Source organism: Myodes glareolus, chromosome 9 (genome assembly GCF_982192425.1).
Source record: "Myodes glareolus chromosome 9, mMyoGla1.1, whole genome shotgun sequence".
Lineage (NCBI taxonomy): Eukaryota > Metazoa > Chordata > Mammalia > Rodentia > Cricetidae > Myodes > Myodes glareolus.
The window spans coordinates 95,848,747-95,873,647 of record NC_142034.1 but is presented as its reverse complement, the minus strand read 5'-3'; the positions used below and the strand labels follow the sequence as shown (position 1 = coordinate 95,873,647).

Here is a 24,901-nt window from a genome sequence, read left to right as displayed (position 1 = left end):
CTGAGGCCTCTTCATGACCCTCAGTCTCACCTCCCAAGCCTGAAGTACCTCTGCTTTAGGTCACTGGTCACTGCTGGGCCCCACCTTAGCACTCTGCCTTTTCTGCCACCAGAACCTCCTCCCTCCCTTTTGTCACAGCCTGCTCTCCATTCCAGACAGGCTCCAGGCCCCTCTTCTAGTGGCCCCATGTTCTCAGGGGCAAAACTCCCAACTCCTCCAATTGGATAAGTGTCTGAGCGTCCCACTGTCAAGCACACATTGCTAATGTCACTAGTTGGGAGGAGACTCCATGTTCTTCTGTCCTCCATGTCTGCAGTTCCAGAGCTGGGGGACATCTAAGGGAGGTCCTAGAAAGCTCCGAAGGTCCCTGTGGTCAAACAGTGCCCAGAGGACTACTTACCTTTCCCCAGGTTGGGAGGGAGTCGGGGCAGTCCTAAGGAAGGAAAGGGTGTTATTCAGGGCTGGGATCTCAGAAACGGAAAGGAGGCAAGACCCCGATCTACCTTTAATGCCCCGAAAACCCTCTTCATCTGAATGTTCTGCCTGCCTAGGCACCCCTAGCCCCAATGCCCCCTGCCCCCTGATTACTCCAGAACTCAAGCTTCTTTTTATGGGAGCTTATGTATCCCAGACTAGCCTCAAATTTGCTGTGTAGCCACATAACTATGAATGATCTTGAACTTTCTGGTTGCACTGTTAACACTCTACCAACTGCACCCCATCTCCACCTCGGGGAACCCAGGCATCCAACCCATGTTCTCCGTCCCAGTCCCCGCTGCCGGGATCCTCCCCAGAAGCCCACCCTCACCGCCTTGTAGGCTCTCAGAAGTCAGGCACAGCAGTAAGTGGGTGATAGGAAAGACCCAGATGCCCATGATGTCTGGGAGTGGGAGGACTCAGCACCCTTCTGCCTTTAAACAGCTTTACTGGGAGGTTCCTTTACACGGGACCCCCAACTGTGAGAGGTAGAGGCTCTGTTTGCAGACCCCAGGAGTCCAGACCAGGGGTTCCCCCTGGAGTAGAACAGGCGCCTGGTCCTCTGGGCCTCGCTAAAATGTATTCCCTCATCCATCATTGGTGCTGACAGCTGGGATAGGCCTCCCTGGGGCTCCTCCACCCCAGTCAGTGACTCTGGTCCTGGCATCAGGCCTGAAGGGTTCAGATGTCCCCCCAGCTGCTGGGGAGGAGCAGACTGGCACTGTAGACTCAGCCCAAACACAGCTGTGGAAAAGGAGGAAGCAGGGCCAGAGATCTGCGCATGGCTGGCACAGAGCTCTGGGAAAGTGGTAACTGTTGCTAGAAAGGCAAACGGGGGATGCAACAGTGTATCAGTCTTCACGGAGGAGACAAGTTATGGTCCTGTCTGATCCAGCTGGGGATCACTAGAAACAGATCTTTGTCCATGACTGAGGATTGACTTGCTACAGGGGCATCCTCTGCCCCTCCTCATTTCATGAGGGACAACTGGACATAGGGACAGATTACTCTGTTTTCTGCTGTCTTGTTCTTCTTTTTCTGCATTGACATCAGGATCTACTGCTTAGGATGGGTGGGGTAGGCTGTGCAGAGGTGCCTGAAGGCTTAGAGCACCTTTCATTCCTAGGGCCTGGCACATGAACCTGGAGCTGGGCTTGATGCAGGGGGCCTGGTAGGGGGTATTTAAGAGAGGCCAGCCAGGGTGAGATCTGGCCAATAAGTGCCCCCACTCCTCCTAGAGTGAATCTGTGGACCCCACTGAGCTGGCTGAGGATGGCATTCACAGCCCCTAGCCCCTGTACTCAAGCCAGAAAACCCCGTATCTTGTCTTTCTGTTGACTCTTCCCAAACCTAGCCAGGCCCTCCTGGAGGTGCTGCCTGAGGAGGCCACTTTGCCAAGGGTGGTTTCTAGAAAGGGTGAAGGTCTGGAGGTCTTGAGAGCAGCAAGGAAAAGACAATGGGGGCTTCTTGACATGAGGCCTCAGAGCCCACCGCTGTTGCAGGGAGGCCACTTGTTTATCCTGCCCGACCAGAACCGAAATAATCACACAGAAATTGTATTAATTAAATCACTGCTTGGCCCATTAGTTCTAGCTTCTTATCAGCTAACTCTTACATCTTAATTTAACCCATTTCTATTAATCTTTGTATCACCATGAGGTCATGGCCTACCAGTAAAGTTTCAGCACATCTGTCTCTGGCAGCTCCATGGCTTCTCCTATGTCTGCCCTTCTTTCTCTCAGCATTCAGTTTAGTTTTCCCCACCTACCTAAGTTCTGCCCTATCAACAGGCCAAGGCAGTTTCTTTAGTTACCAATGGTATTCACAGCATACAGAGGGGAATCCCACATCACGTTCCCTTTTCCGTTTAAATAAAAAGGAAAGTTTTAACTTTAACATAGTAAATTAGATATATTAAAAGAAAGAATTACAGTTACAATATTTATATCTACTTTATTTTTTTATCATAACTAAGGAAAACTACAACTCTAACTATAAATTTTTCAACTCCATCAAAGACTCCAAAAGGATATACTATTACCTAAATTAACAGGAAGTGCATTGTAAGCAACTTCCAAAATTCTAGAATTGACAGAGACATCTTGCTACCTGGACAGTCACCCAAAGTTCTTCTGTACTGTTGGGGCATCCATCTTCAGCCTACAGGCCCATAGTATCCAGCAGACATTTCCATGAAACAGGAAATTTCAAAGACAGTTCCACCTATATTGGCAGTTTGTCAGTCACTTTCTTCTGTGTCCTGCAGAATGTCTGGCAGACTCTTTCATGAAGCAGGAACCCCAAAAGCTTGTCTCACCTTTAGGCAAGTTCAGCAGTCACTTCTCTGTGGTCCTTCATGTCCAGTTCATCAAGCAGTTCAGGCAAGAGCAGTTTATTGCCCAAATGACTAACCAACTCCATAAGGAGCCTCTTTGATGCCCATCTTCCTCTTTAAGTAGATTGGTGCTGCCAGGAGCAGATGTGTCTCATTGTCATGAAAAGTCCTAACTTCTTAAAACATTTAAATGCCATATTATGTAGGTCTTTGAAAGGTTTGAAGAACCTTTTAATTTAATTTAATTGAAATATATCTCTAAATATCTAGAAAACCTAACTAACATTGAGCATTTACCAAACCAGTCTGTACAAACCTTATCACCAGTGAGGGAAAAATAGCTTGTGGTAAATAAGTCGATTTTCTTTTAAAATAAAAAATAAAGCCCCCAAATCATTCCTCTTATTGCATTTTTTCTTTCCTTTCCTTTTTTTTGGGGGGAGGGGAATAATCTGAGTAGTTTTAGAGTAACTCTTTTGAAATAACTTGTGCCTTAACAATGAGGTCCTACATTAAACATATCACATATGAGAAATTCAGTCTTCCACGGTCACTTTTTACATAGATATTAAAATATATATTATTTAATATATATATTAATTATATACAAGTTAATTAATATATTACTGAAAAGTTATTTTAAAATTTATCTTTAATAGTTGTATCAAATGTAAAGCATTAAAAAAGATAAAGTAACCAAGACGCTATGAAGCTTTTGCTTCAACTTTAGGAAATGTCTACCTACTGTTTTGTTCAGTAGGTATGTAGGTATTGAAACACATAGAAAAAAGTCCCTGCCTGTCATCATGTTTTGCAAAGTCTCTTTGGACTGTTCTATAAGTTGAGCTGCAAAACTACCCATGGCCAAGTTTTCCACTTAGTACACATCGCTGTAATGCAACGGGAAGCTTCCTTATCCTTGTTCTGTGACACCAGAGAGAAAACAACGGACACTGCTCGTTAGCAATGAGCTCTAAAACAAATGATGTGACCACAGCGAATCCCTGATTCTAACAAACCCTTTAACCTAAGAGCTCGTGGACATTTTCTAACGTGAGGAAAGCAGTATGGAGCAAACAGAACGGTAACTGATGGGCCTGTTCTGTGTGGGACATTGCACCTTCAGCTGGAAGCAGTGAGGTCTTCCTTTGGCTGTTAATCTACATTTGAGACAGACTCTCAAATACCCACATCTCTACAGCCAGGGAAGTGCAGCCTTCCCACCCCAAGAAAAGCTCCCACATTCGCCAGCTCTCACTCTTAAGAATGCCACAGAGAACACTGGTGCAGCTTCAGTGTCTTGAGCACAGGCGTTAAGGAACTGAAGCAGGACAAACAACTCCATGTTATTTGTGTTCCCCCCTGAGATGATGCATCATGAATACTCTCCCAGAGCTGACTTACAGAGTGGTTTAAGGCTGGAGGGGGCACACTAGCATGTGTATCGGGTGTGATATTTAAAACTTCACTGGAAATTGCCCAAAGAATAAGCTTAACACTGACTAAACCATTTCATGTTAACTGAAAGGTTAAAAAAAAACTAAAAAGTTATGATTCAAAATGCGTTAACACATATTGGAGTGCCAAATTCAATGTAAAGGACCAGATTCAACTATTTTTTTTTTCTGTTCATTTATAAGATGAGTGTTCCTCTTCCATCTGAAACCATGTTTTAAAACAAACCATTTAAATAGATTCATGTTTAATCTATTTTCAATCTAAGAAAAAAATTTGTTCTTGTCAAGTCTGAGGCAGTGTACCTAGCTGGTAAGTTCTGCTTTTGGAATAGTAGGATGGAAATTAGCTGGGTGTTACTTAGAGGAGTCAGGTGAAGAGCAAGACATGGGCCTTATACAGCTGGAGTTTGGATCAAGAAGAACAAGGTGGTCTTTAAATGGTCCTGACAGTCTCTAATGCCTCGCTCCTTCCCACCCAGACCCAGATTAAGGAAACCAGGGAGCAAAATCTTCCTAGTAAGCAAGGTAGAAGGTAGAAAAATTTTCATCAATACAAACTTGTCCCTGACAGTCAGCATGAGGTCCGTTCTGAATCACTCACCCATGGTCCTGAAGGTTTGGGACCAGAACCCTGGCTTCTTTTTCTTCGAGACAGGGTTTCTCTGTAGCTTTGGAGTCTGTCCTGAAATTAGCTCTTGTAGACCAGGCTTGTCTCGAACTCACAGAGATTCACCTGCCTCTGCCTCCCAAGTGCTGGGATTAAAGGCGTGTGCCACCACCACCCGGCACATATGCTCTTCTTAACCCTGAATCCTCAAAGCCTTTCTTTTCCACTACCTGTGCATTTACTGGAATAAAGGGAAGATGAAAAGACACCATACTGTCTTGACTGGTTCTGGAACACAGGATGTGAGCCTGTAACTGTTTAGGGCCACAAGAGCAAGAAAGGTGAGTTTCACAGAGTTTAGAGTAAAGACTAAGGAAGCACATGTGTGTGATAGCCAGGGGTGAGCACCACATGGCAGGCAAGACACATTCCTGTCTCCTTTCCTGTGATATATTAACAGTTAAATTGTCCTGAGTTTTATAAATAGCTTTTGAAACCCACCTGTACTGGGTTGCAATATTATATCATCACACACTTCAAATTAAGAGACTTGAAATCAGTCAATACAGACTATTTGATATTAGAACATCGGATGAACTGATGTTTTCCTTAAACTGTCCTTAATGGTAATTTAAGTAGTATTTGCTTAAAGTTTGTCACCAGTTCTTTTATTTGTTTTAGACAGTGTTTGTGTGCCATGAACTTGCTGCCGAGCGCGCTGGTTGTTAACTCACTGAGACCCACCCGACTCTGATTCCCAAGCACTGAGATTTGAAGTGTGTATCATCATGTCCACCAACTGGAGAAGGGTTTTATTTTTGTTTTATTCTTTTTTAAACAGACTTCCTTGTTTTATTTATTAATTTATGTTTTTGGAGACAGGGTTTCTTTATATCCTGTCCTGAAACTCATTATTAAGACCAGGTTGGGGGGGGGGGCTGGTGAGATGGCTCAGAGGTTAAGAGCACTGATTGTTCTTCCAGAGGTCCTGAGTTCAATACCCAGCAACCACATGGTGGCTGACAACCATCTTACAGATCTGATGCCCTCTTCTGGTCTGCAGGCAAACAGGCAGACAAAACATTGTATACATAATAAATAAAATAAATCTTTTTTTTTTTTTGGTTGGCATTGAACTCAGAGATCAGCACACCTCTGAATCCAGGGTGCTGGGAAAAGGATTTTAAAAATAATAATCAAAAAGAAAGAAAAGCTGTGAAATTTCACAGGCAGGTATTTGATTAGTCACTCATAGTGCCCTTTCACATCAGGCGTCCTGGCTGGCTAAACAGCAGAAATTCTAGAACAGCAGGAACAGCAACCTGTCTTCCTTCTCTGTATGTGGTGCCAACATGTGGTGTGGTAGGATGGCATAGGATCATTGCATCATCATCTCTCAGCTCTAGCTGCTTATTGGATAGCTCTTGCATCTTAATTTAACCCATTTCTATTCATCTGTGTATCACCACGAGGTTGTGACCTACCAGCAAGGCTTCAGCACATCTGTCTCTGGTTGCGGCTCCGTGGCTTCTCCTGACTCCACCCTTCTTTCTCTCAGCATTCAGTTTAGTTTTCCCCACCTACCTAAGTCCTGCCCTATCAACAGGCCAAGGCAGTTTCTTTATTCACCAGTGGTATTCACAGCAACCAGAAGGGAATCCCATAACACACCACACTTTCAATCCCAGTTCAACAGTCAGCAGATTAGCACCCAACACCCTTCACGCTGGGCCAGCCCCTGCACCAAGCTAGCTCTACAGCTCATTCCACTCTTGACTCCCCTACATTCAGGGCTACACCCCATTGATATCTCTTCCCACCCTGGGTTCCTCCCTATAGGCGTGCATATGACCAGCCCTGTGGTATCTCTTGGCTTTCCCCAAAAGACCCACCTTTTGTGCAAAGCTCCTCTGCCGATTGCAGGGCCCCCTAGCCCAGCACTTCAGTACAGCAGCACCCAGCATGCCCCCTTCCATCCTGTTTGAATGATTGGATCTTCCACTAGTCACTGGGAAGGATGCAGGAGTGATCTGGTCCCAATCACTCTCTAAGAGTCCAGAGAGAACGTTGTCTGCTTTGTCCCAAGGCCATGGGCACTGGTACCCTCATCTTCACAGAGACCAATTGAGTATCAATTGGTGAAGAGCTGGCCAGACCTAGGGCACTCATCTGACCTTTCTGAATCTGGGTACTTTCTTTCAAAATGATGACAGTAAGAGCCACTTGGGCCAGGGCTGTTGGGACTTCTTGTTTTATAAGTAGGGAAACAGAGGCAACATGGAAAAGGTACATGACCCAAATGGTACGACTCCTAAATCGGGCTAAAATCTGATCCCAAGTAGCCCCCAGAGTTTTGAGTTCTCTCCCTTGCTGTCCCTGCCCCTGCAGTCTCCGCAACTCTGAGTCCTCATCCAATGCCTCTGAGCAGGCCCAGGCCCAGTTATATCAGTAAGCTTCAGAGCTGGGTCAGCTGAGGGGCCCCCTGAGCAGAGCCAGACATACAGACACACAGGACTCCTTTGTAGGGCGCCAGGGAGGTAAGAGGAGAGATTCCAAGGGGCTACATGGGAGGTACACTCTGACAGCCTGCTCGGCCAGTGCCAGGCTGCCTGAGAGCTGGCACAAGACTGTGGAAAATACCAGCCAGCCTGGATCTTTGGGCCAACTTGATGCCTGCTCAAGACGTACAGACCCCTCTCTTCTACACTCAGCTCCATCTGGGTAGTCTAAGAACACAGAGTTGAGAGTTCAAAGAACTCTGCCAGAGCCCTAGTCTGGGCGGATGAGCACCTTGGCCTGAAGGGGACAGAAGAGCAACAGAGAGGTTATAACAGGAAGCAAGGACAAGGAGATAGATAGCTGGGATGTTGGAAGTGCAGGACTCATGCCCAGGACACACGTTACCTAAAATGGCAGTCTGTATCAAACGATTCCCTGACAGTTGTCTGACCGCCAGCAGCACCTGTGAGGGTGGGAATTTGGGAGGACAGCTGGAGACACAGCCAGGCGCCTGTGGGCAGACACCTCCTGTCCCAGCAGCTGTGGGGCTGCCGCTCCTCAGCTGCCTCTTCCACCGCGTGTCGGCAACTCTTGAGGTCACATCTGAGCTTCCGATTTCCCTGGGCTGCCTTTGGGACACCTTCCCAGACATTACCCAGGCACTCACGAATGGGCAAAGCTGACCTCTGTTAACCTCTTCTCCCGCCCACCTGTCAATTATCGGAATTTCTTCAACTGTGTAATACGATAGACACAGAGAAGCACACACAAGACAGAAATATACAGTTTAACAAATACGCAAACGCTATGCAGCTAAAACAGCGCAGCCGGTTCTCACAAGTGCCCACGATTCCACTCGAGTCGATCATTTTCTCTTCCCGTTCTTATCATTTCATTCCCTTTGGGATCCATCTGGGTGAGGGAGTCTTACTCAGGGAGGTGTGTACAACTCTGTGGTACTGCTGTAATTAAGCCTCACACTGCGATGTTGGGGGGGGGGCGCGGAGATCTCTTCTGGATGTGGAGGGTGGAGCTTGTGGAATCCGGCACCTGACCGCGGTTTGGAGGCTTCCAGCGCAAGAGTCCTGGTGTTTTGTTTCATTTGTTGTTGTTGTTGAGACAAGGTCTCCATATTTAATTTAGTCTTGGCTGGCCTGAAACTTGCCATGTAAACCAGGCTGGCCCCGAACTCTGAGAGATTGGCTTGTCTCTGCCTCTGAATGCTGGGATTAAAGGCATGCACCACCACATCCAGCTGAGAGTCCTGGTTTTGATCCCTTTGAAAACATGCCTCTGTCTATGCTACCAAAGTGTGGATAGGGGGCCCCTGACTCCTGACTTAAACAGCAGTTATTTATGATCTTGACTGATGTAATCTGTGTTTGATTTCGTATCAAGGTGAGAGAAGATTCTTCCACTAGAGCAATGATTCTCAATCTTCCTAACACTGTGACCCTTTATAGGTCCTCATGTTGTGGTGACCCCAACCATAAAATTATTTTTGCTGTTGCTTCATGACTGTAATTTTGCTACTCTTATGAATTGGAATGAAAATGTGTTTTCCGATGGTCCTAGGTAACCTCTGTGAAAGGGTCCTTAGGTGCCCCGTAAGGGTCGTGACCCACAGGTTGAGAACCACTGCACTAGCGGCTCTTAGAGGCTCTAACATCTAACATCTAACCCATAAAAAGTGTTAAACCAACCGTTCCCAGGTGGGTCCTCTGCTGATACTTCGTGTAGACTTTCACTTTCCAAAACAAACTTTCGCTTAGCGGTTTCTGTTCTTTTTTTTTTTTTTTTTTTCCCCCTCAGCTCGTGCTCATTTCTTCAAGGAGGGAGGAGCTGCTCATTTCACGCATGTGGTGGAGACTGGCGGAGCAGCCCTGCAGCTTTATTCCGGACACGGCTACCTACCGTCTACTAATTCGTACTTACTGTGTGTGTTGTGCAGCTCTCTCTGCAGCGTGAGGTGTTCACTGAAGTGTGCTGCTGCCAGGGAAAGTTCGTGTGTGTCTCTGTGATGCTAGGGTTGAACCCAGGGTTCCACACACGCTAGGCAGGAAGTCTGCGCTGAGCAGTCAGCTCAGCAATTTCACTCCCTCCCCACTTCCTTTATAAGACAAGGTTCAAGTTGCTGAAACTGCACTCCCCCCCCCCTTTTTGTTTGTTTGTTTTTTGAGACAGCGTTTCTCTGTAGCTTTGGAACCTGTCCTGAAACTCCCTTTGTAGCCTCAAACTCTAAGAGATCTGCCTATCTATGCCTCTAGAGTACTGGGATTAAAGGTACGTGCCACCACCACCACCTAGCACCCGCCCCTCCTTTGAGACAGGGTCTCACTATGTAGCCCTGGCTAGCCTGGAACTTCTGATATAGACCAGAGAGGGCTCAAACTCAGAGATCCTCCTGTCTCATTCTCCCCAGATGCCCAGGACTGGGATTACAGTTCTACATCACTATAGTGCCTAAACTTTGTTTATTTGTTTGATTGGTTGATTGATTTTGAGACAGGGGTCTTATTATAGTGCTCACCTAGCTTCCAGTTTCTGAGTTTACATGTTCTTTTTGCCTCAGCTGCCTCTGTGCTTGAGGTGTAGGCAATTACCATTGCACTGGGTTCTTGTTGTTGCTCTCTTTGTCTGTTCCAATCATGATGAATTAAACGTTGAGAAATTGACAGTTGGAAGGGGATGGGGTCTGTCCTGAAAAAAGGCCTGACAAAAAGTAGCCCTAAACAGTTGGAGAGGGACCTGCCTGGGGTCCTCAACAAGGACTAGTCTAAGTCACAGGATGCCCTGGCTCTCAGAGACGCTAATGCAGAGGAGAAGGTCTTGGAGGCGCTCCCCATCGTTATCCTGGTGTGATGAGGATCGGCTTTCAAATGTGTACAAAATTATGTGTAGCGGGACACTGGACTTTCTGAGGGCCCTGCCTGCTCCTTTTAGTTCGCGAGAATTAAGACAGCTCAGAGAAGCGTGGGAACCAAAGTCTGGACGCCGACAAAAGTCCTGGGAATCCTGAGGGAGGCTCCCACCTGGCGTCCGGGACTAAAAATTCAGCTTCTCTTTCACCAAGTGGCCCAGAAGAGCTACGCCTGCGCAGTGAGAGCGCTCGGCCATGCTCCGGGGGCGGGGAGGCCTCAGTGCGCACGCAGGACCCGAGGCGGAACCAATGCCGGGGTCTGAAGGGCTGCGCCGGGCTGGGGCGGGCCACAGGAGGGCCTGGGCGGGGCCTCGAGGCCGGTTTGGAATTTTTGGCGCGAGCTGGCTCCGCGCGCGTTCACGGGCCGTTCCCCTTCTGAGAGAGTGCTTCGTCCCGGTGTCCAGAGGAGCCGCTGCCCGACCCCGACCTGCCTGGCCTCTGTGAAGCCCTCAGCGGCCCCCGCCGACCCGGAACCTGGGACCTCGCTGCTGCGCCGCGCCCCGCCCAGCCTCCCCAGGTGAGCCCACACCCGGGTGAGGGCTCCGGGCCGCGCCGCTCTTCCGCCAGGCGCTCTGCCCCGCGCTCCCGCCGCGCTGCGCCCCGAGACGGCCCCCGGCCTCTTCCCTCAGTGGCCGGTCGCCCCTCTGCAGCAGCCCCACCCTTCCCTGCCCGTCACGGGCCGCCTGGTCCTAGGGCGATTCCGGTCAGCGCTGTCGCCCACGCCCCGCCTACTCCCGCAGATGGCGCTGGGTGACTGCCCGACCCTCCCCACTGGGAGCCTCTTTCCCTGCACTGCTTCTCTTTACCCTCTGGGAAGAGCCCCTTCCGGGTGACAGCCGGTCCACGCAGTCCTTGGCCCACGGAGCGAATACTGCAGCAGCCCTGCCCGGAAGGAGCTCACAGTCTAGCGCTAGACGGTGGTCACTGGTGTGTCCACCAGTGAGGACACGCGGAAGTCGCCCTGGCTGACCAGGGAACCAGGGCCACTCCGGACTCAGCCAGGACTCCGCTACAAGCCCTTCTCACCCATAAAGGCTGTTTGACCAGGCCAGAGGTGTTAAAACATAAATGACATTGAGAGGTGCCGCTCTTCTTGGCTGAAGACAGAAGAAGGTGATGGGGTTCCCTGATGCTAGGCATGGAGACTGTATTTCTTCTTCTTCTTCTTCTTCTTCTTCTTCTTCTTCTTCTTCTTCTTCTTCTTCTTCTTCTTCTTCTTCTTCTTCTCCTCCTTCTTCTAAAAAAGTATTTCTATTGGTTTATATATATATGTATGTATGTATGTATGTATGTATGTATGTATGTATGGGTATTTTGCCTGCATGTGTGTCTGTGCACCATGTTCGTGCCTGTCAGATTCCCGGAACTGGAGTTACAGATGCTTGTGAGCCACTAGGAATCAAACCTGGGTCCTCTGGAAGGGAAGCAAGAACTCTTAGCTTCTGAGGCATCGTCCCCTCCCTTCAAGACTATATTTAACCAGCATGATCATGGAGCCTGACAGTATGGTTCCTCCAAGAAGACCCCTTTTTTGTGGGGTGGAAACCAAATACAGGGCCCTGATTGTGCTAGGCTGGTACTCTATCACTAACCACTAGCCATCTCTGGGATGGGATTCTTGAAGTAAATAGAGCCTTAACAAGAGAGTCTTCCAGCCAAGTCTCTTAATTTTAAGTCCCTTACTTCACTAGGCTAACCATTCTCCAAGTGATTTGATCTAGCCACCACCCTCAGCTAGCTGTGGCAAATTTTGATACATGTGATTTCCCCTAGAATGGACTCTTTCTTTTGCTTTTAATTTGCTTTTGTTTCAATTACAACATTGTAGCAACCTGATGCCCCCCTCTGCCCCAACAGACACACAGTTGCTGACCCCCATGGTACCACTGTGAGTCATTTCAGCTACTATCTAAATCACCAGTTATGATAACAGTTAGCATTTATGCCAGACACCAGTCTTAAATCCTTCAGCTTTTTGTAGTGCAGAATTGTGAGTCCACAAACTCCTGATGCCAGGTGCTCTTCATAATTCAAAATATCCCAGATTTAGGGCCTGAGGTTATATTAATAACTCTGTTGGTATAGCATTTACCTAACATAAATGATGCCTGAGTTGATACCCAGCACTATCTAAATTGGATGTAGTTGTACATGTCTATGATCCTAGCACTCTGGAGATGGTGGCAGGAAAACTCGTTTATCCTTGGCTGCACAGCAAGTTTGAAGGCAGCTTAAACTAGAGACCCTGTCTTAAAAAACAAACAAAAATAAATCTCAGATTTAGAAAGCTAATATGGTCTCATATTTAGAAAGCACAGATGTGAGGAGTAGCTCTGGTAGAATGCTTGCCTAACATGTGTTAGGCCTTTGGTTTAATCCCTAGTACCATAAATGAATAATCACTTTTAAAAAAGCATCGTAAGAAAGCATATATGTGTAAGACCACTAGTGAGACTGTGATGTCTTTTCCAAGATCAAGAACTAATATTTCTGTCAGAGAACGTCAGCTGTTGTGACTCATGTCTAATTTCAGCACTTGGAAGGCTGAGGCAGGAGGATTGCTACAAGTTCAAGGTCAGTCTGGACTAAATAGACTTTTCTCAAAACAAAATGAAATTATAAATACACACACTAAGTAAGATTAGATGAAGTCAAAATTTTTTTTTCCGAAATTTCTTTTTCATGAATCTACTCAGTTGTCTATTATTTGTTGAAAAGACTTCTTTCCTTTTGAATTGTTTGGTGCTCTTTTTTCTTTTTTGTTTTTTTGAGACAGGGTTTCTCTATGTAGCCCTGGTTGTCCTGGAACTCACTCTGTAGACCAGGCTGGTCTCAAACTCACAGAGATCTGCCTGCCTCTGCCTCCTGAGTGCTGGGATTAAAGATGTGCACCACCACCACCTCCTGGCTTGATGCTCTTTTTGAAAATAAATGATTCCAGCTCTCTGGAGACTGAGGTAGGAAGCTGCTTAAAGCTAGCTTGGACTAAATCATGATTCCCTGTCTTGAGGAAAGTAAAAAAGCAAAACACAAAACAAGACAAAGTAAAAAAAAAAAAATCGAGACAAGGTCATTCTATGTAGCCCTGGCTGTCCTGGAATTTGCTATGTAGACCAGGCTGGCTTCAAACTCACAGAGATCCTCCTGTCTCAGCCTCATGAGTGCTGGGGTTAAAGGTGTGCACCACAGCTTCAAAGAAAAAATGATTAAACCATAAATTCAGAAACCTTAGTTCTGTCCCCTTCATCTTTTTGTGAACAAACTGTTTTAATTACTGTGGATTTGAAGAAATTTTGAAAATCTGGAAATGTAAGTCTTCCAATAATCTTTTTTTTTTCTTCTTCTTTTTCTTCTTTTGATTTTTCGAGACAGGGTTTCTCTGTGTTGCTTTGTAGCCTGTCCTGGAACTCACTCTGTAGACCAGGCTGGGCTCTGACCTTGAACTCACAGAGGTCCACCTGCCTGTGCTTCCCAAGTGCTGGAATTAAAGGTGTGCACCATCATCGCCTGCTTCAAATTTAGTCTTATACGATAGTTTGACTTTGGGGAGGAGGTCTGAACATCCACATGAATTATAGAATTATCCCTTTTAAGGCTGTCTTCCAGACTCGAGATCCTCCTGCCTCTGCCTCTGCCTCTGCCTCTGCCTCCCAGAGTGCCGGGATTAAAGGTGTTCGCTACCTGCCGGCATGCTCGTTGTTTTCCATAAGGAAGCTAGCTGGGTTTCTATCAGGGATTGTTCCTAATCTGCAGACCAAAGGCTGAGGTGAAGGCCTCTGGAGGTATAGTGCTTTAGGCAAACACTGTACCATGAACTATACCCTAGTCCACAACTTTAAGACTGTTACCATGAACATGTTTTTCCTTTTATTTAGGCCTTTGGTTATTTGTATATGCTGTGTTAGCAGGCCTCTGCAACCACCAGGACATGCAAAGGGTTGATCTGTGAGGGGCAAGAAGGAAATCCAGTTCACCATGACTCAGTAGCCGGTACTGGTTCAAACTTCTAGAATCTGACACTGGGAAGTTTATTGTAGGCGTAGTAAAGTACAGCACAGTTTGAGGAAAAGTTTCCTGCTGTAACAATCCCTGTGTACAAAAAAGCATAATTAGATCAGAACTCTTCTCAGTTCTAGAGATAGACTACTTATATTATCTCAAAGCCTAGAGGAAGATTTGGTCTCCATCCCATCATACAGATACATAGAGGTCATCATCTGGGCTGTTAGCCATCTCTGGTTCTGGTTGTGGGAGCTTGGGGTAGCCAGGTATGGTCTGGCTGCATAGATAGCACAGGGGTCACCTAGGCTATTAGCTACCTCCTGTACCAACCTTCTAAGCAGAAGTTCTACATCTTTTTCTTTGGTAGGACAACCCTGTATGTTTAACATTCTTGGTGCTATTTCTGAGTACAAGGGCATTTATGCTCCCAAAACATGTATTGTTTTGGTTTTGGTAGAACTCATATGTATATATATATGTATATATATGACTGTCCTGTCGTGGATCTAGCTCTCTGTGTAGACTAGGTTGGTCTCAAACTCACAGAGATCTGCCTCCTGAGTTCTGGGGTTAAAGGCATATACCATCAAGCCAAGTATTTCTTCCTAGTTTTTTTTTTAATAATTTTTTTGAGATTTATGTGTATGGGTTTATTTATTTTATATGTATTGTTTTATCTAAATCTATATCTGTTCTATATGTGGGAAATGCCAAAAGAAGGTGTCAGATTCCCCTGGAAGTGAAGTTACAGGCAGCCATGTGGGTGCTGAGAATCAAACTCAAGTACTCTGGAAGAGCAGTCAATCCTCTTAACTCTATCTCCTTCTTCCTTCATTTTGAGACAAGATCTGAATATGTGGCCCAGGCTGGCCTCACATTTGTGAACCTCTTGCCTCAGTCCCCCTAGGCTAGAATTACAGGGATACACCACCATGCCCAACCCCAGGAACTAAGACATAAAATTCTCATTAACTAAAAAATTATGGTTGGGGGGAGTGTGCTGTGGCACATATGTGGTGGTCAGAGGACAACTTTGTGTAAGTGTTCTCTTCTTCCACCTTTATGTAGATTCTGGGGCTTGTACTGAGGTTGTCAGACTTGCAAGGCAAGCACTTTTACCCGCTGAGTCATCTTTTAGGTCCCTTTTTTTTGGGAGCGGGAGCAAGGGTCTTATGTAACTCATGTTGGCCTTGAATTCTATATGCAGCCAAGGATAGCCTTGAACTCCTTATTCTTGCCTCTGCCTCCCAAGTACGGGGATTCTAGGTGACACTGACTGTGTCTAGCTCCATACACTCCCCTACTCCTTACTTTTTTGACAGCATTGTCAGGTATGAACTTCACCCTGTTTCAAAGTCAAGATTTCTTAGGGACAGCCTTAGGGCTCTATCTTACAGCCTACCTCAACCCTGGGTAATTTCTCTAAGCTGTGCTGTGGACAATGGTGCACTTCCTCCTGGCTGGCCCTGCTGCCTAAAAAGCAGGGTACTGGGACAGGACGGCGGTCTCTGGCATTTTCTGCTTGCCTCTTCCTATGAATGTGCTGGAGCTTGGACCATATGCTTCTCAGCCTGCTAGGCCTGAAGTAGAACCTCCATTTCATCTGTCAGTAGGACAGGCGAGAAGAAAGCCCCTGGTTAGTCTGTCACGCAACAGAAATCCAGCCTGTGCACTGTGGAGTGGGTGGGAGATGAGGAATGCGGAGAACCTGCTCTTCTAGGCAGACACTAGCTTTGACAGGGAGCTGTGGCAGCAAGAGCCTCACTGGACATGTGCCCACAGCACTGGAGACTTGCAGGTTCTACTCTTTCTCCATGTTCTCACCAAGATTTGCTAGATTTTCTTCAACTCTTTCATTTTCTATCTTTAGTAACATATCCAAAGATTAAGATGGTTGTATAGTTTTCATCTGTTGTACCTGTTTCTGGGGGAAAGGTCACAAGTCTCCTCATTGTATATGCGTATTCTAGAAGAGAGTCAAGTTTTGGAACTCAGAAGCTGTTTTTACTGTGGAGTTGGTGATGAGAGACGGCATGGTTTTTCTGTCTCAGGGCCTTGGGAGAGGCTGCAGAAAGAAGGCTGAATGGGCACCTCCAGAGCTGCTGGCTTATACTATCCCCTGCTGGGTATGAGGCCTTTGGAGATACAGGCTCATGGTTCTGACTTCTTATTTATGTCACCTCCAAGCTAGAGATAGCACAGTGTGCAGGTGTGTGATGGCTGTTCTTCTTTTCTGCAGGTACTTGTGGTCCACACGACCTTCATGTGCAAAGTAGAACGTGTGTGTGGCAAAGAAGTGGCTCTCTTGTGGGCCACAGAATCAAGCACTGTTTGAGTGGACACATTGCTCTGTGCTCTGATCCTATAGTATTGGCCATGTCCATGCCCACTGAGGGTACCCCACCGCCCCTAAGTGGTACCCCCATCCCAGTTCCAGCCTATTTCCGACATGCAGAACCTGGTTTCTCCCTCAAAAGACCTGGGGGCCTGAGCCGGAGCCTTCCACCTCGGCCCCCTGCCAAGGGCAGCATTCCTATCAGCCGTCTCTTCCCTCCTCGGACCCCAGGCTGGCACCAGCCCCAGCCCCGGAGGGTGTCATTCCTGAGTGAGACCTCAGAGACCCTTCAGAGTCCTGGGTATGACCCAAGCCGGCCAGAGTCCTTCTTTCAGCAGAACTTCCAGAGGCTTAGCCGCCTAGGTCATGGCTCCTATGGAGAGGTCTTCAAGGTAAATGAAGGGTGGTTTCCCAGGCTTCTCTGGGAAGCCTCTGCATGGGTGGGATAGTGTCCTAGGTATCCTGCTGCCTTTTATTCTTTGATAGCTTGCCTCTCTAGGGCTTACAGCCACCTCCCATTCTCCACTCCCAGGCCAGACACCTCAAAGAGCTGCCTAACATGCACTGGCCCCTTGTCTAGGTCCTGGCACAGCCTGCAGCAGTTCCCTGCTGCCACCTCTCTGCTTGGAGATGGTGTGCTGAGATCATGACTGGTTCTGTCTGACCCGGAACTGACTGAACCAATGCCAACCTTTTTCCCTAGGCTAGCAGGCTCAAAAACTGTACCCTTTCCCATTATAATTTTGTTTTCTTGAATATGGTATTAATTTTCCAATTATTTGTCTTCTAAAACAGTAGCTTTCCTTTACAGAAACACTATTTGAAGGCAATCTTAATTTAAAGTACAAGTAGCACAGGCCCTTGGATCACCTATCCTCACCAGAGGAAAGCTTGGGCACAACAGAGCATACTGACCTGTTGTTTTGGGACTACATTTTTCTCTTAGTACTGGACCCTGGCCAGACGGCATAGTTTGCCCCATCTCCTCTGTTGTTGCGTCTCCAGTCCATTCTACTGCAGTGAACATATATCTAGTTCCTTATCATTGCATGCGGAGGTCCAAGACTGATGTGTATTCCCCCCGGGAATACACATAGTGAAGTCTTCACAGCATTCTCTGACTTCCCCCATCCTACCTCTGGGCAATACCTCCCTTCCAGGTGCGCTCCAAGGAAGATGGCCGACTCTATGCTGTTAAACGCTCCTTGTCTCCATTCCGAGGCCCCAAAGACCGAACTCGCAAGCTGGCTGAGGTAGGAGGCCATGAGAAGGTGGGGCAGCACCCACACTGTGTGAGACTGGAACAGGCCTGGGAGGAGGGCGGCATCTTATACCTACAGACGGAGCTCTGTGGGCCAAGCCTGCAGCAACACTGTGAAGCCTGGGGGGCCAGCCTGCCAGAAGCCCAGGTTTGGGGCTACTTGCGGGACACTCTTCTGGCTCTGGATCATCTACATAGTCAAGGTCTAGTTCACCTTGATGTCAAGCCTGCCAACATCTTCTTGGGGCCCCGGGGCCGCTGCAAGCTGGGTGACTTTGGACTTCTGGTGGATCTGGGTTCAACTGGCGCTGGTGAGGCCCAGGAGGGAGACCCTCGTTACATGGCCCCAGAACTGCTGCAGGGCTCCTACGGGACAGCCGCAGATGTGTTCAGGTAAGGCCGGGATGTGGAGATGTCATGAAAGACTGTATGAGGCCCTTATTGGGGACTGATCAGCAGAAAGGGGGACTGCCAACAGAGGAGCTCTTTCACGGTACTAGGATAGGAAGGCATTCAGGCCTAGGAGGTGTTGCCCCTGCCCACTAGCTGAGGGTCACCAGAGTAAGCAACAAACCCTCTAGGGGCCTTTACACTGTAGGCTAGCCGTCTCCTTGGCTAGCAGCTCTGTGGGGATGCTGCAGCATTGGAAGAGTAGGGTGCAGTGAGATTGAGGGCCTTGTCAAGTCCACAGTTAGCATCTAAAACTATACCCAGGCCCAGGGTTCTGAGTCCACACTGGCTACTACTACCCTGCCTCAGTTGTAGTCTGGTTATTTCTACAGAACGATGGTATAACCCTAATAATCATAGAAACTAATTTACATACCAGTGGGGTTCTGATGGACCTCCACTGCAACATGCTAACTGCTTAAGTGGGTGGTCTCTGCCTCACAGCAAGGTCTCCATCTTGACTGCTGCTCACTGACCCTCTAGAGGCCTCCTCAAAGCTCCTCACCCCTTTTACACTAAGTTCGTGGTTTATGGGAGAAAAGAGCAGCCTTTTCTTACCAAGGTGCTGCATAGGACTGAGATCTCTCACAAAGCTGACTTTGCCTGTCTTTTTCTTCATGTCCTGACCTTCCTAGTCTGGGTCTCACAATCTTGGAAGTGGCCTGCAACATGGAACTACCCCATAGTGGGGAGGGCTGGCAGCAGCTGCGTCAGGGATACTTGCCCCCTGAGTTCACTGCTGGTGAGTGGGGGCTCAGGAAATGTGCCAACTACTATCAGCTTCTCTGGCAAGGGGTGGCTAGTAGTAGGGACCCCACTGGGCTGAAGTCAGTACCCTGACTCCTGACATGCATGGCTCTGCCTCATGAACAGGTCTGTCTTCTGAGCTTCGTTCTGTCCTCACCATGATGTTGGAGCCTAACCCCCATCTGCGAGCCACAGCTGAGGCCCTGCTGGCCCTGCCCATGCTGAAGCAGCCACGTTCTTGGAATGTTCTGTGGTATATGGCTGCAGAAGCCCTAAGTCGAGGTTGGGCCCTGTTACAGGTAAGCCTCTATGGTGCTTGCTGGTATACTCCAACTGTTCCTTGCCCAGGGGACCTACCTAGTCTCCCTTTTAACTTACTGTATAGACGAGGATGTCCTTGAACTCATTATCTTCCTACCTCAGCCTCCAAGTGCTGTCACAAGGCTTGATTTCTGAGGCTCCCTTTCCCCTTAGGCACTGATCACTCTGCTATGCTGGTTCTGGCATGGTCTGGCTCATCCTGCCAGTTGGCTGCAGCCTCCAGGCCCACCGGCAACACCGCCTGGCTCTCCACCTTGCAGCCCACTCCTGGACAGCAGCCTTTCCAGCTGGGATGACAGCATAGGGTGGGTGAGAGTCTAGGGAATGGGGGTGGATGGTGTGTTATGTACATCTCTGTGGTCAATGCTACATGGAAGGCGTCCCAGGCCCCGTGAAAAGAAGGATGGATGGGCCTCTGTCACACCCAGAGGACAAAGACTGGCTGTGTGGATGTGGCTCATGGCTTGTGTGGGCAACTGTGACATTCAGCACAGCTTTATACCAGTTATTAGCACAGGATTGCAGTCCTGACCTCTGTAGAGGCTCCCCCTGTTCAGGAACAAAGAGCTGTCCCCCCGACCCCCCGGGTGGATACCTCCCAGAACCTGGTAAGTCTCTGTCCTGAGAGGATCCCTTTGTCCCAGGTGTCTGCTAGTCAAGGGGAAGGGTGTAATTAAGAAACTGCTACAAAAAAGCAGCTTACACTCTCAGGATCCCTCCCTTCTTCTTTGTAACATAGCAAAATGGTAGAAAAGCTTCATTTACCAAAACTTGACATCCAGCTCAGTTGAACCTGAAAAGGAACAGAAATGACCCCTGAACATGGTCAGAGAGGAAGACTTGACAGCTGTCAATGTGTTTATTGTTTCAATTATGGCCTTCTAGCTTCACCAAGCAGGGACCTGGAACCACGTAGGATCAGAACTGGCTTGGTACTACCTTCCTCAACTCTAACACCCTGCTGACCTGTCCTTTCTTGTAGTCCCTCACTGTCCCCAGAGACCATCCTGTCCCGGATCACTAGAAGAACCTCTACCCCTCGAGGCAGGTACAAACCAAGGTGAGGTGGTGAGCAAGCCTGGGGCCTAGGGCTGGGAACAGTTGACTTTGGGACCTAACGTCTTATTTCTTTTTCTTTCCTCCCCAAAGGGATGCCCTAGACCTAACTGACATGGACTCAGAGCCTCCTAGAGGTCCCTGCCCCACCTTTGAGCCACGGAACCTCCTCAGCCTGTTTGAGGACTCACTAGACCCAGCCTGAGTCACAGGCCCAGCCTTGGTGCTTTTAAATCTCTGACCCTCTTTCCTACCTCTCCTCCGAAAACTTCTGTATTAATAAAAAGTGATGAATCTTGGGAACACCCAAGGTTGCTCATGTGGCTACAATAGCACTTCTTGTCCCTTTATTGATATTGCCTAGGGTCTTAGGCCTCTGGGATAATCTGGCTATGAGGCGACACTCTGCTATAGAGTGGCCTTTGGCCAGCAGGCTGGAGCCACGCACTGTATAGAGATTTCCTGAGCAGACATGTCTCTGGTGGGCAGGTCAATCAGTCAGACCATGGCACTGACGGTGAGTCCTTGGGCCAGTGAGGCCTGTATCCAAAGTCACCATTCCACATCTGTGCCTGTTGCCTAGGGAAAGCAGCCACTCCTCTCATGGCTCTTGGTCAGACGATACAAGCAGGACCAATGCCCACTTGGTCCTGAGAGAAGGGCCTGGTCCCACTGCCCTGCATCCTGACTTCAGGAATGACAGGAACGGTAAAATTCTGGCTGCTGAGAGGTTTGGCATGCAGGGCAGAAAGATGGAGGTCAGGAAGCAGGAGCAGAGAGGCTAGTTCAAGAATCTAGGAAGTATCTTGTGGGAGTGGCAAGATATGAGCAGTGGTTCCGGGCTGGAGGCGTGGAAAAGTGGCCAGACTCGACTGTCGGACGTGAATTCAGAGACTCTCACACAGGGTAAACTGAAGCTCAAAGAACGATTTCCTTCTAGCTGACAGTAAAATAGTGCCCTGGAGGAAAGTTAGCAGGGAGAGATTAATCCACAGGGAGGAATGAAGAGTGGTCTCCCAGACAGGAAGTCCCATGTGCTGCTTCTTCCAGGGAACCAGCCCTTTGCAGACCAGCAAAGGAGGGAAGGTGGGATTATTTGTCTCAGGAAGCTGTGAGCAGGCTGGTTTGGCAGCTAAGAGACAGCTCAGTCTGGGGGACAGGCATGGTGGGCAGCCCAGAGCAGGTCAGGTACAACACCAGCATGGAGCTGGAGAATGGAACCCACGCTGAGCAGGTGCATGATCTGGTGGGAGTTGCCCCAGTAGTCAAAGCGACCGGGCCCCCAACGCTCTGGCAGACGTGCCACATTCACCAGCCCTCCAAGTAATGCCAATGCATCCATGCGCAGGTAGCAGGGCAGGGAGCCTGGAGCCCCTGAGCCCAGTCCTACACCACGGGCCCCAAACACCAGTAGGCGGGCCCCGGCTTGCCAACCAAAGGCTCGAAGCCGAGCACTGGTGGAGGGGGCAGTGAGGGCTCTCCAGCCAGCCACACCTGACAGTGCAGTGTAAGCCATTAGGGCGGCTGGACGAAGCCAGGGTCTGCAAGCCAGAGTGCAGTGGATGATGGGCAGGGCCCCTGCAGAGAGAGCAGAGAAAGGATATCAGTCCAAGCTAGCTGATCTTCCCTACCCAGGGATTCCACCAGTAGCCCTTGCCTCCACCTTCCTGGGGCCCTGGCTCACCAAGAGTGTTGACAAGGCAGACTCCACACATATCCAGGGCAAGGAGCCGGGTGTACACAGGACTGCCTCCTTGGTGGCACATGAAGAGGTGATACAGCACAGAGGCTGCAGGGGGGACCAGACAGGCCACACAATGTGTACCTCCCAGCCATCCATCCTTGCCCAACTGACTCCAGGGCATGGTCATTGGCACAAGCACCAGGAAGCCCAGCAGGGCTAGCCCTAGAAGGAAAGAAGAGTTACCCACCAGACACACTCAGCATAAAGGAAAAGCACACCTAGAAGGTATCAACTGGGGCCAGGAAGATAGCTCATAGAAAAGGCTGCTAAGCCTGACAATCTTAGTTTGATCCTGGACTCCACATGGTAGAAGAGAATCAGTTCTCACAGGTTATCTTCTAGCCTCCACATGCCTGGGCAGATGTCCACCCACCTACCCACACATATACTAAGTTAATATATAAATATAAAAAATTTAAAGTAACCTATCAAAAATACAAGGAAGACAGAGAAAACAGACAGAGTTCAACACTGTAGGTCTGTGGGCTCCAAACTTTCAGAAGTGTTGCTGTCAGGGCTCACTGCAGGTCTAGAAGTAGAGACAATGAACCCTACTTTGCAGGTGTGGAAACCGGTTCTGAGTGGCCTTGTCCCAGCTGAGCATGGCAACCAGGAAAAGGATAGAGGACGATGAACCAGGGTAGGCTAACTCCTGAGCTGTCCTGACTGATGCTGAAGCCACACAGGAGGCCAGACCAGGTCTGCCGATCTGTCCCAAAGTGTCTGCAGAAGCCCGGAAGAGCATGACCTCACTCAGCCTGAGTTCTGATTAGGACAGGAGGGACAAACCAGACTCAGGGTTACTTAACATTGTCAAATGTCCAGGCAGATGGAGGCTTTGGGTCTTTTTGTTTTACATAAATAAGGAAGGCCAAGAAAGGCCAGAACGAAAGGAAGGGACCGGGAATAAGCTTATCCTATCTCTATTGGGGTGGTTTTAGGAGCTCTGTTCCTTCTGGTGCTGGCCTTTCTTGGAGATTCCCACCCTTCCCCACGGGCAGTTGGCATTGCCCTAACAGAGGACAAATGCAGGCATCAGCCTCACTCTTGGTGGGGGTGCGACAAAAACAATAACGTGCTCCCTCTCCTTTAGAGAAAAGCACAAAGCTAAACCTAGCTGGCTCTAGTCCCCTCTCCCAGCTGGGGCGGCTCAAGGACAGACCAGGGCTGTGTCAGCAGAGCTCTAGGGGCCACGGAGGGGTGGGGGAGGGGCGGACGGGCCACCATGAGGAGCCCCACGGTACTGCTAGGGTGTCAGGGACATTAGGCCCCCACGAGGAGGGGCTTGGGCCGGGCAGGGGCGGTCTTCTTCTTTCTAACTCCTCCTAGCCAGTGAACGCCCATCTTCAGGACGAGCGCTAGAGGGGGAGGGTGCCCAGGGCACAGGATTACCAAGGAGATATTAGGATCCTTACCCCTAGAGCTCAGCGGGATTAAGCTGGCTCCCACTCTGCTCCCCTCTCCTGCCCTGGGGCACTGTTGGAAAAGCAGAAGCTGGCAACGAAGCTTGGGACAATGGCAGCTTTGTCACCGCGGCGCCCGGCCCAACCAGGGAAGGGGCAGCCTAGGATTTGGACTCGGGGGGCTGCTGCGTTCGCAGACAAGGCGGCCGCGAGTGCGGGAAGCATAAAGCATGAGATAGCCGCTCACCTACCGTGTGTGTAGATGTTGCCCAGCTCATTGTGCAGGTAGAAGAGGCTGCGCAGGCAGCCCGAGCCGCTGCTGGCCGGCCGGTAGCCAGTCAGTACGAACTTATTGAACTGCAGGTGCGGTGGCGAGCTAGCCCAGTCCAGCAGGCGAGGCCCGGACAGGAACGCCATGGCCTCACGCACTGCGGCGGGCCAGCGACCCTCTGCTCCCAGGCTTCTCCCTCAGTGGAATCGCAGAGCTGGGAAGCTCATCCCAATTCACCTCCGGACTGTCCGGTCGCCCAGCGTAGGGTAAGCCGGGGGTCCCGGCCCTCTTCCCTCGCGCGCTGCGCACGCGTGAGCTCGACGCCCCCGCAAGAGAAAGGAAGCTGGCGACCCGGCTACTAAAGCTCAGCGCGTCCAGTTCCACCGTGGCAGAGCACCGCAGGGAGAGATCCCGTTGGCCGCAACGGCAGCCCGGCTTCTAGCCGCAGCCCTGAGGACGGGCGCGGCCGGACGCTGGAAGGGACGCCAGGCTCCACCCCGGCTCCTCGCCCCCGCCACCCTGCCCATGTTTCGCGCGCTGGATTCCTGACGTTCACGTTGTAAGGACCAATGGGCGCTGCGGGCGGGGATGCTCCGCCCCGAGACCGCCCCGAGACCGCCCCGGCCTTCTCTTTTTAACATGTGTGGTTCCAGCCTTCTTTGCATGGGGTGCCTGGCTTGGGACGCGATGTTCTGGGTTGGGCTCCTCTACTGGAGTGGCCTGGCACCTGACGTCTACCAACATTTCACACCCCAGCTTTCTTAGTGATCTCCAGGTTGCCGCACCTTTGGATATCCACCTCGAGTACACAGCCTGGCTACCCAGGGCCTAAGCCCATAGTCAGACTCTGTCCAAGGTGCTGCTGGCTAAGGCCCCTTTCAGAGGAGTCCAGCAACGCTGGCGCGTACTCACTTTTAAGGTATGCCCCTATTGGCCAGGTACCCAAGCGTCTAAGATGTGTGACGCACCTGAAGCCCTTGGAGAGGCCCAGCCCTTCCGGCCAGGCTTCTTAGAGC

At 49.5% G+C, this 24,901-nt stretch overlaps 2 protein-coding genes across 5 annotated transcripts; one reads left to right on the top strand and one right to left on the bottom strand.

The window, feature by feature from the left end:
* The first annotated feature begins 10,572 nt into the window (after window positions 1-10,572).
* Window positions 10,573-20,799, top strand: Pkmyt1 (protein kinase, membrane associated tyrosine/threonine 1). Of its 3 annotated transcripts, none has more exons than XM_085694689.2 (8): window positions 10,573-10,812; window positions 16,537-17,024; window positions 17,793-18,286; window positions 18,979-19,085; window positions 19,217-19,389; window positions 19,565-19,716; window positions 20,394-20,471; window positions 20,561-20,799. In XM_085694689.2, exons 2-8 carry the CDS (start codon window positions 16,674-16,676, stop codon window positions 20,670-20,672), a joined length of 1,467 nt encoding a protein of 488 aa, XP_085550815.1. In that variant the 5' UTR covers window positions 10,573-10,812; window positions 16,537-16,673; the 3' UTR covers window positions 20,673-20,799. The 3 variants fall into 3 exon arrangements, with proteins under 3 accessions (XP_085550815.1, XP_085550814.1, XP_048292286.1); XM_085694688.2 differs by lacking the exon at window positions 10,573-10,812 and adding an exon at window positions 10,845-11,408; XM_048436329.3 differs by lacking the exon at window positions 10,573-10,812 and adding an exon at window positions 11,570-16,423.
* Paqr4 (progestin and adipoQ receptor family member 4) lies at window positions 20,238-24,384 on the bottom strand. Of its 2 annotated transcripts, none has more exons than XM_048436332.3 (3): window positions 23,862-24,384; window positions 22,152-22,373; window positions 20,238-22,045 (listed from the first exon to the last, which is right to left on the bottom strand). In XM_048436332.3, the coding sequence occupies exons 1-3, from the start codon at window positions 23,890-23,892 to the stop codon at window positions 21,612-21,614; spliced, it is 687 nt and encodes a 228-aa protein (XP_048292289.1). In that variant the 5' UTR covers window positions 23,893-24,384; the 3' UTR covers window positions 20,238-21,611. The 2 variants fall into 2 exon arrangements, with proteins under 2 accessions (XP_048292289.1, XP_048292288.1); XM_048436331.3 differs by having other exon boundaries at window positions 23,866-24,384.
* Between the last annotated feature and the right edge of the window lie 517 nt (window positions 24,385-24,901).

What these genes read in the sequence shown, in the direction of transcription:
- Pkmyt1 (XM_048436329.3), top strand. Translation starts at nt 16,381, where the DNA reads ATGGGCACCTCCAGAGCTGCTGGCTTATACTATCCCCTGCTGG. An exon ending in ACAGCCGCAGATGTGTTCAG is followed by an intron (nt 18,287 to 18,978) that starts GTAAGGCCGGGA and finishes TGACCTTCCTAG; the next exon opens with TCTGGGTCTCACAATCTTGG. An exon ending in GAGGTTGGGCCCTGTTACAG is followed by an intron (nt 19,390 to 19,564) that starts GTAAGCCTCTAT and finishes CTTTCCCCTTAG; the next exon opens with GCACTGATCACTCTGCTATG.
- Paqr4 (XM_048436331.3), bottom strand. Translation starts at nt 24,031, where the DNA reads ATGGCGTTCCTGTCCGGGCCTCGCCTGCTGGACTGGGCTAGCTCGCCA. An exon ending in GGGCAACATCTACACACACG is followed by an intron (nt 22,374 to 23,865) that starts GTAGGTGAGCGG and finishes CTTTCCTTCTAG; the next exon opens with GGCTAGCCCTGCTGGGCTTC. An exon ending in CTGCCTTGTCAACACTCTTG is followed by an intron (nt 22,046 to 22,151) that starts GTGAGCCAGGGC and finishes CTCTCTCTGCAG; the next exon opens with GGGCCCTGCCCATCATCCAC.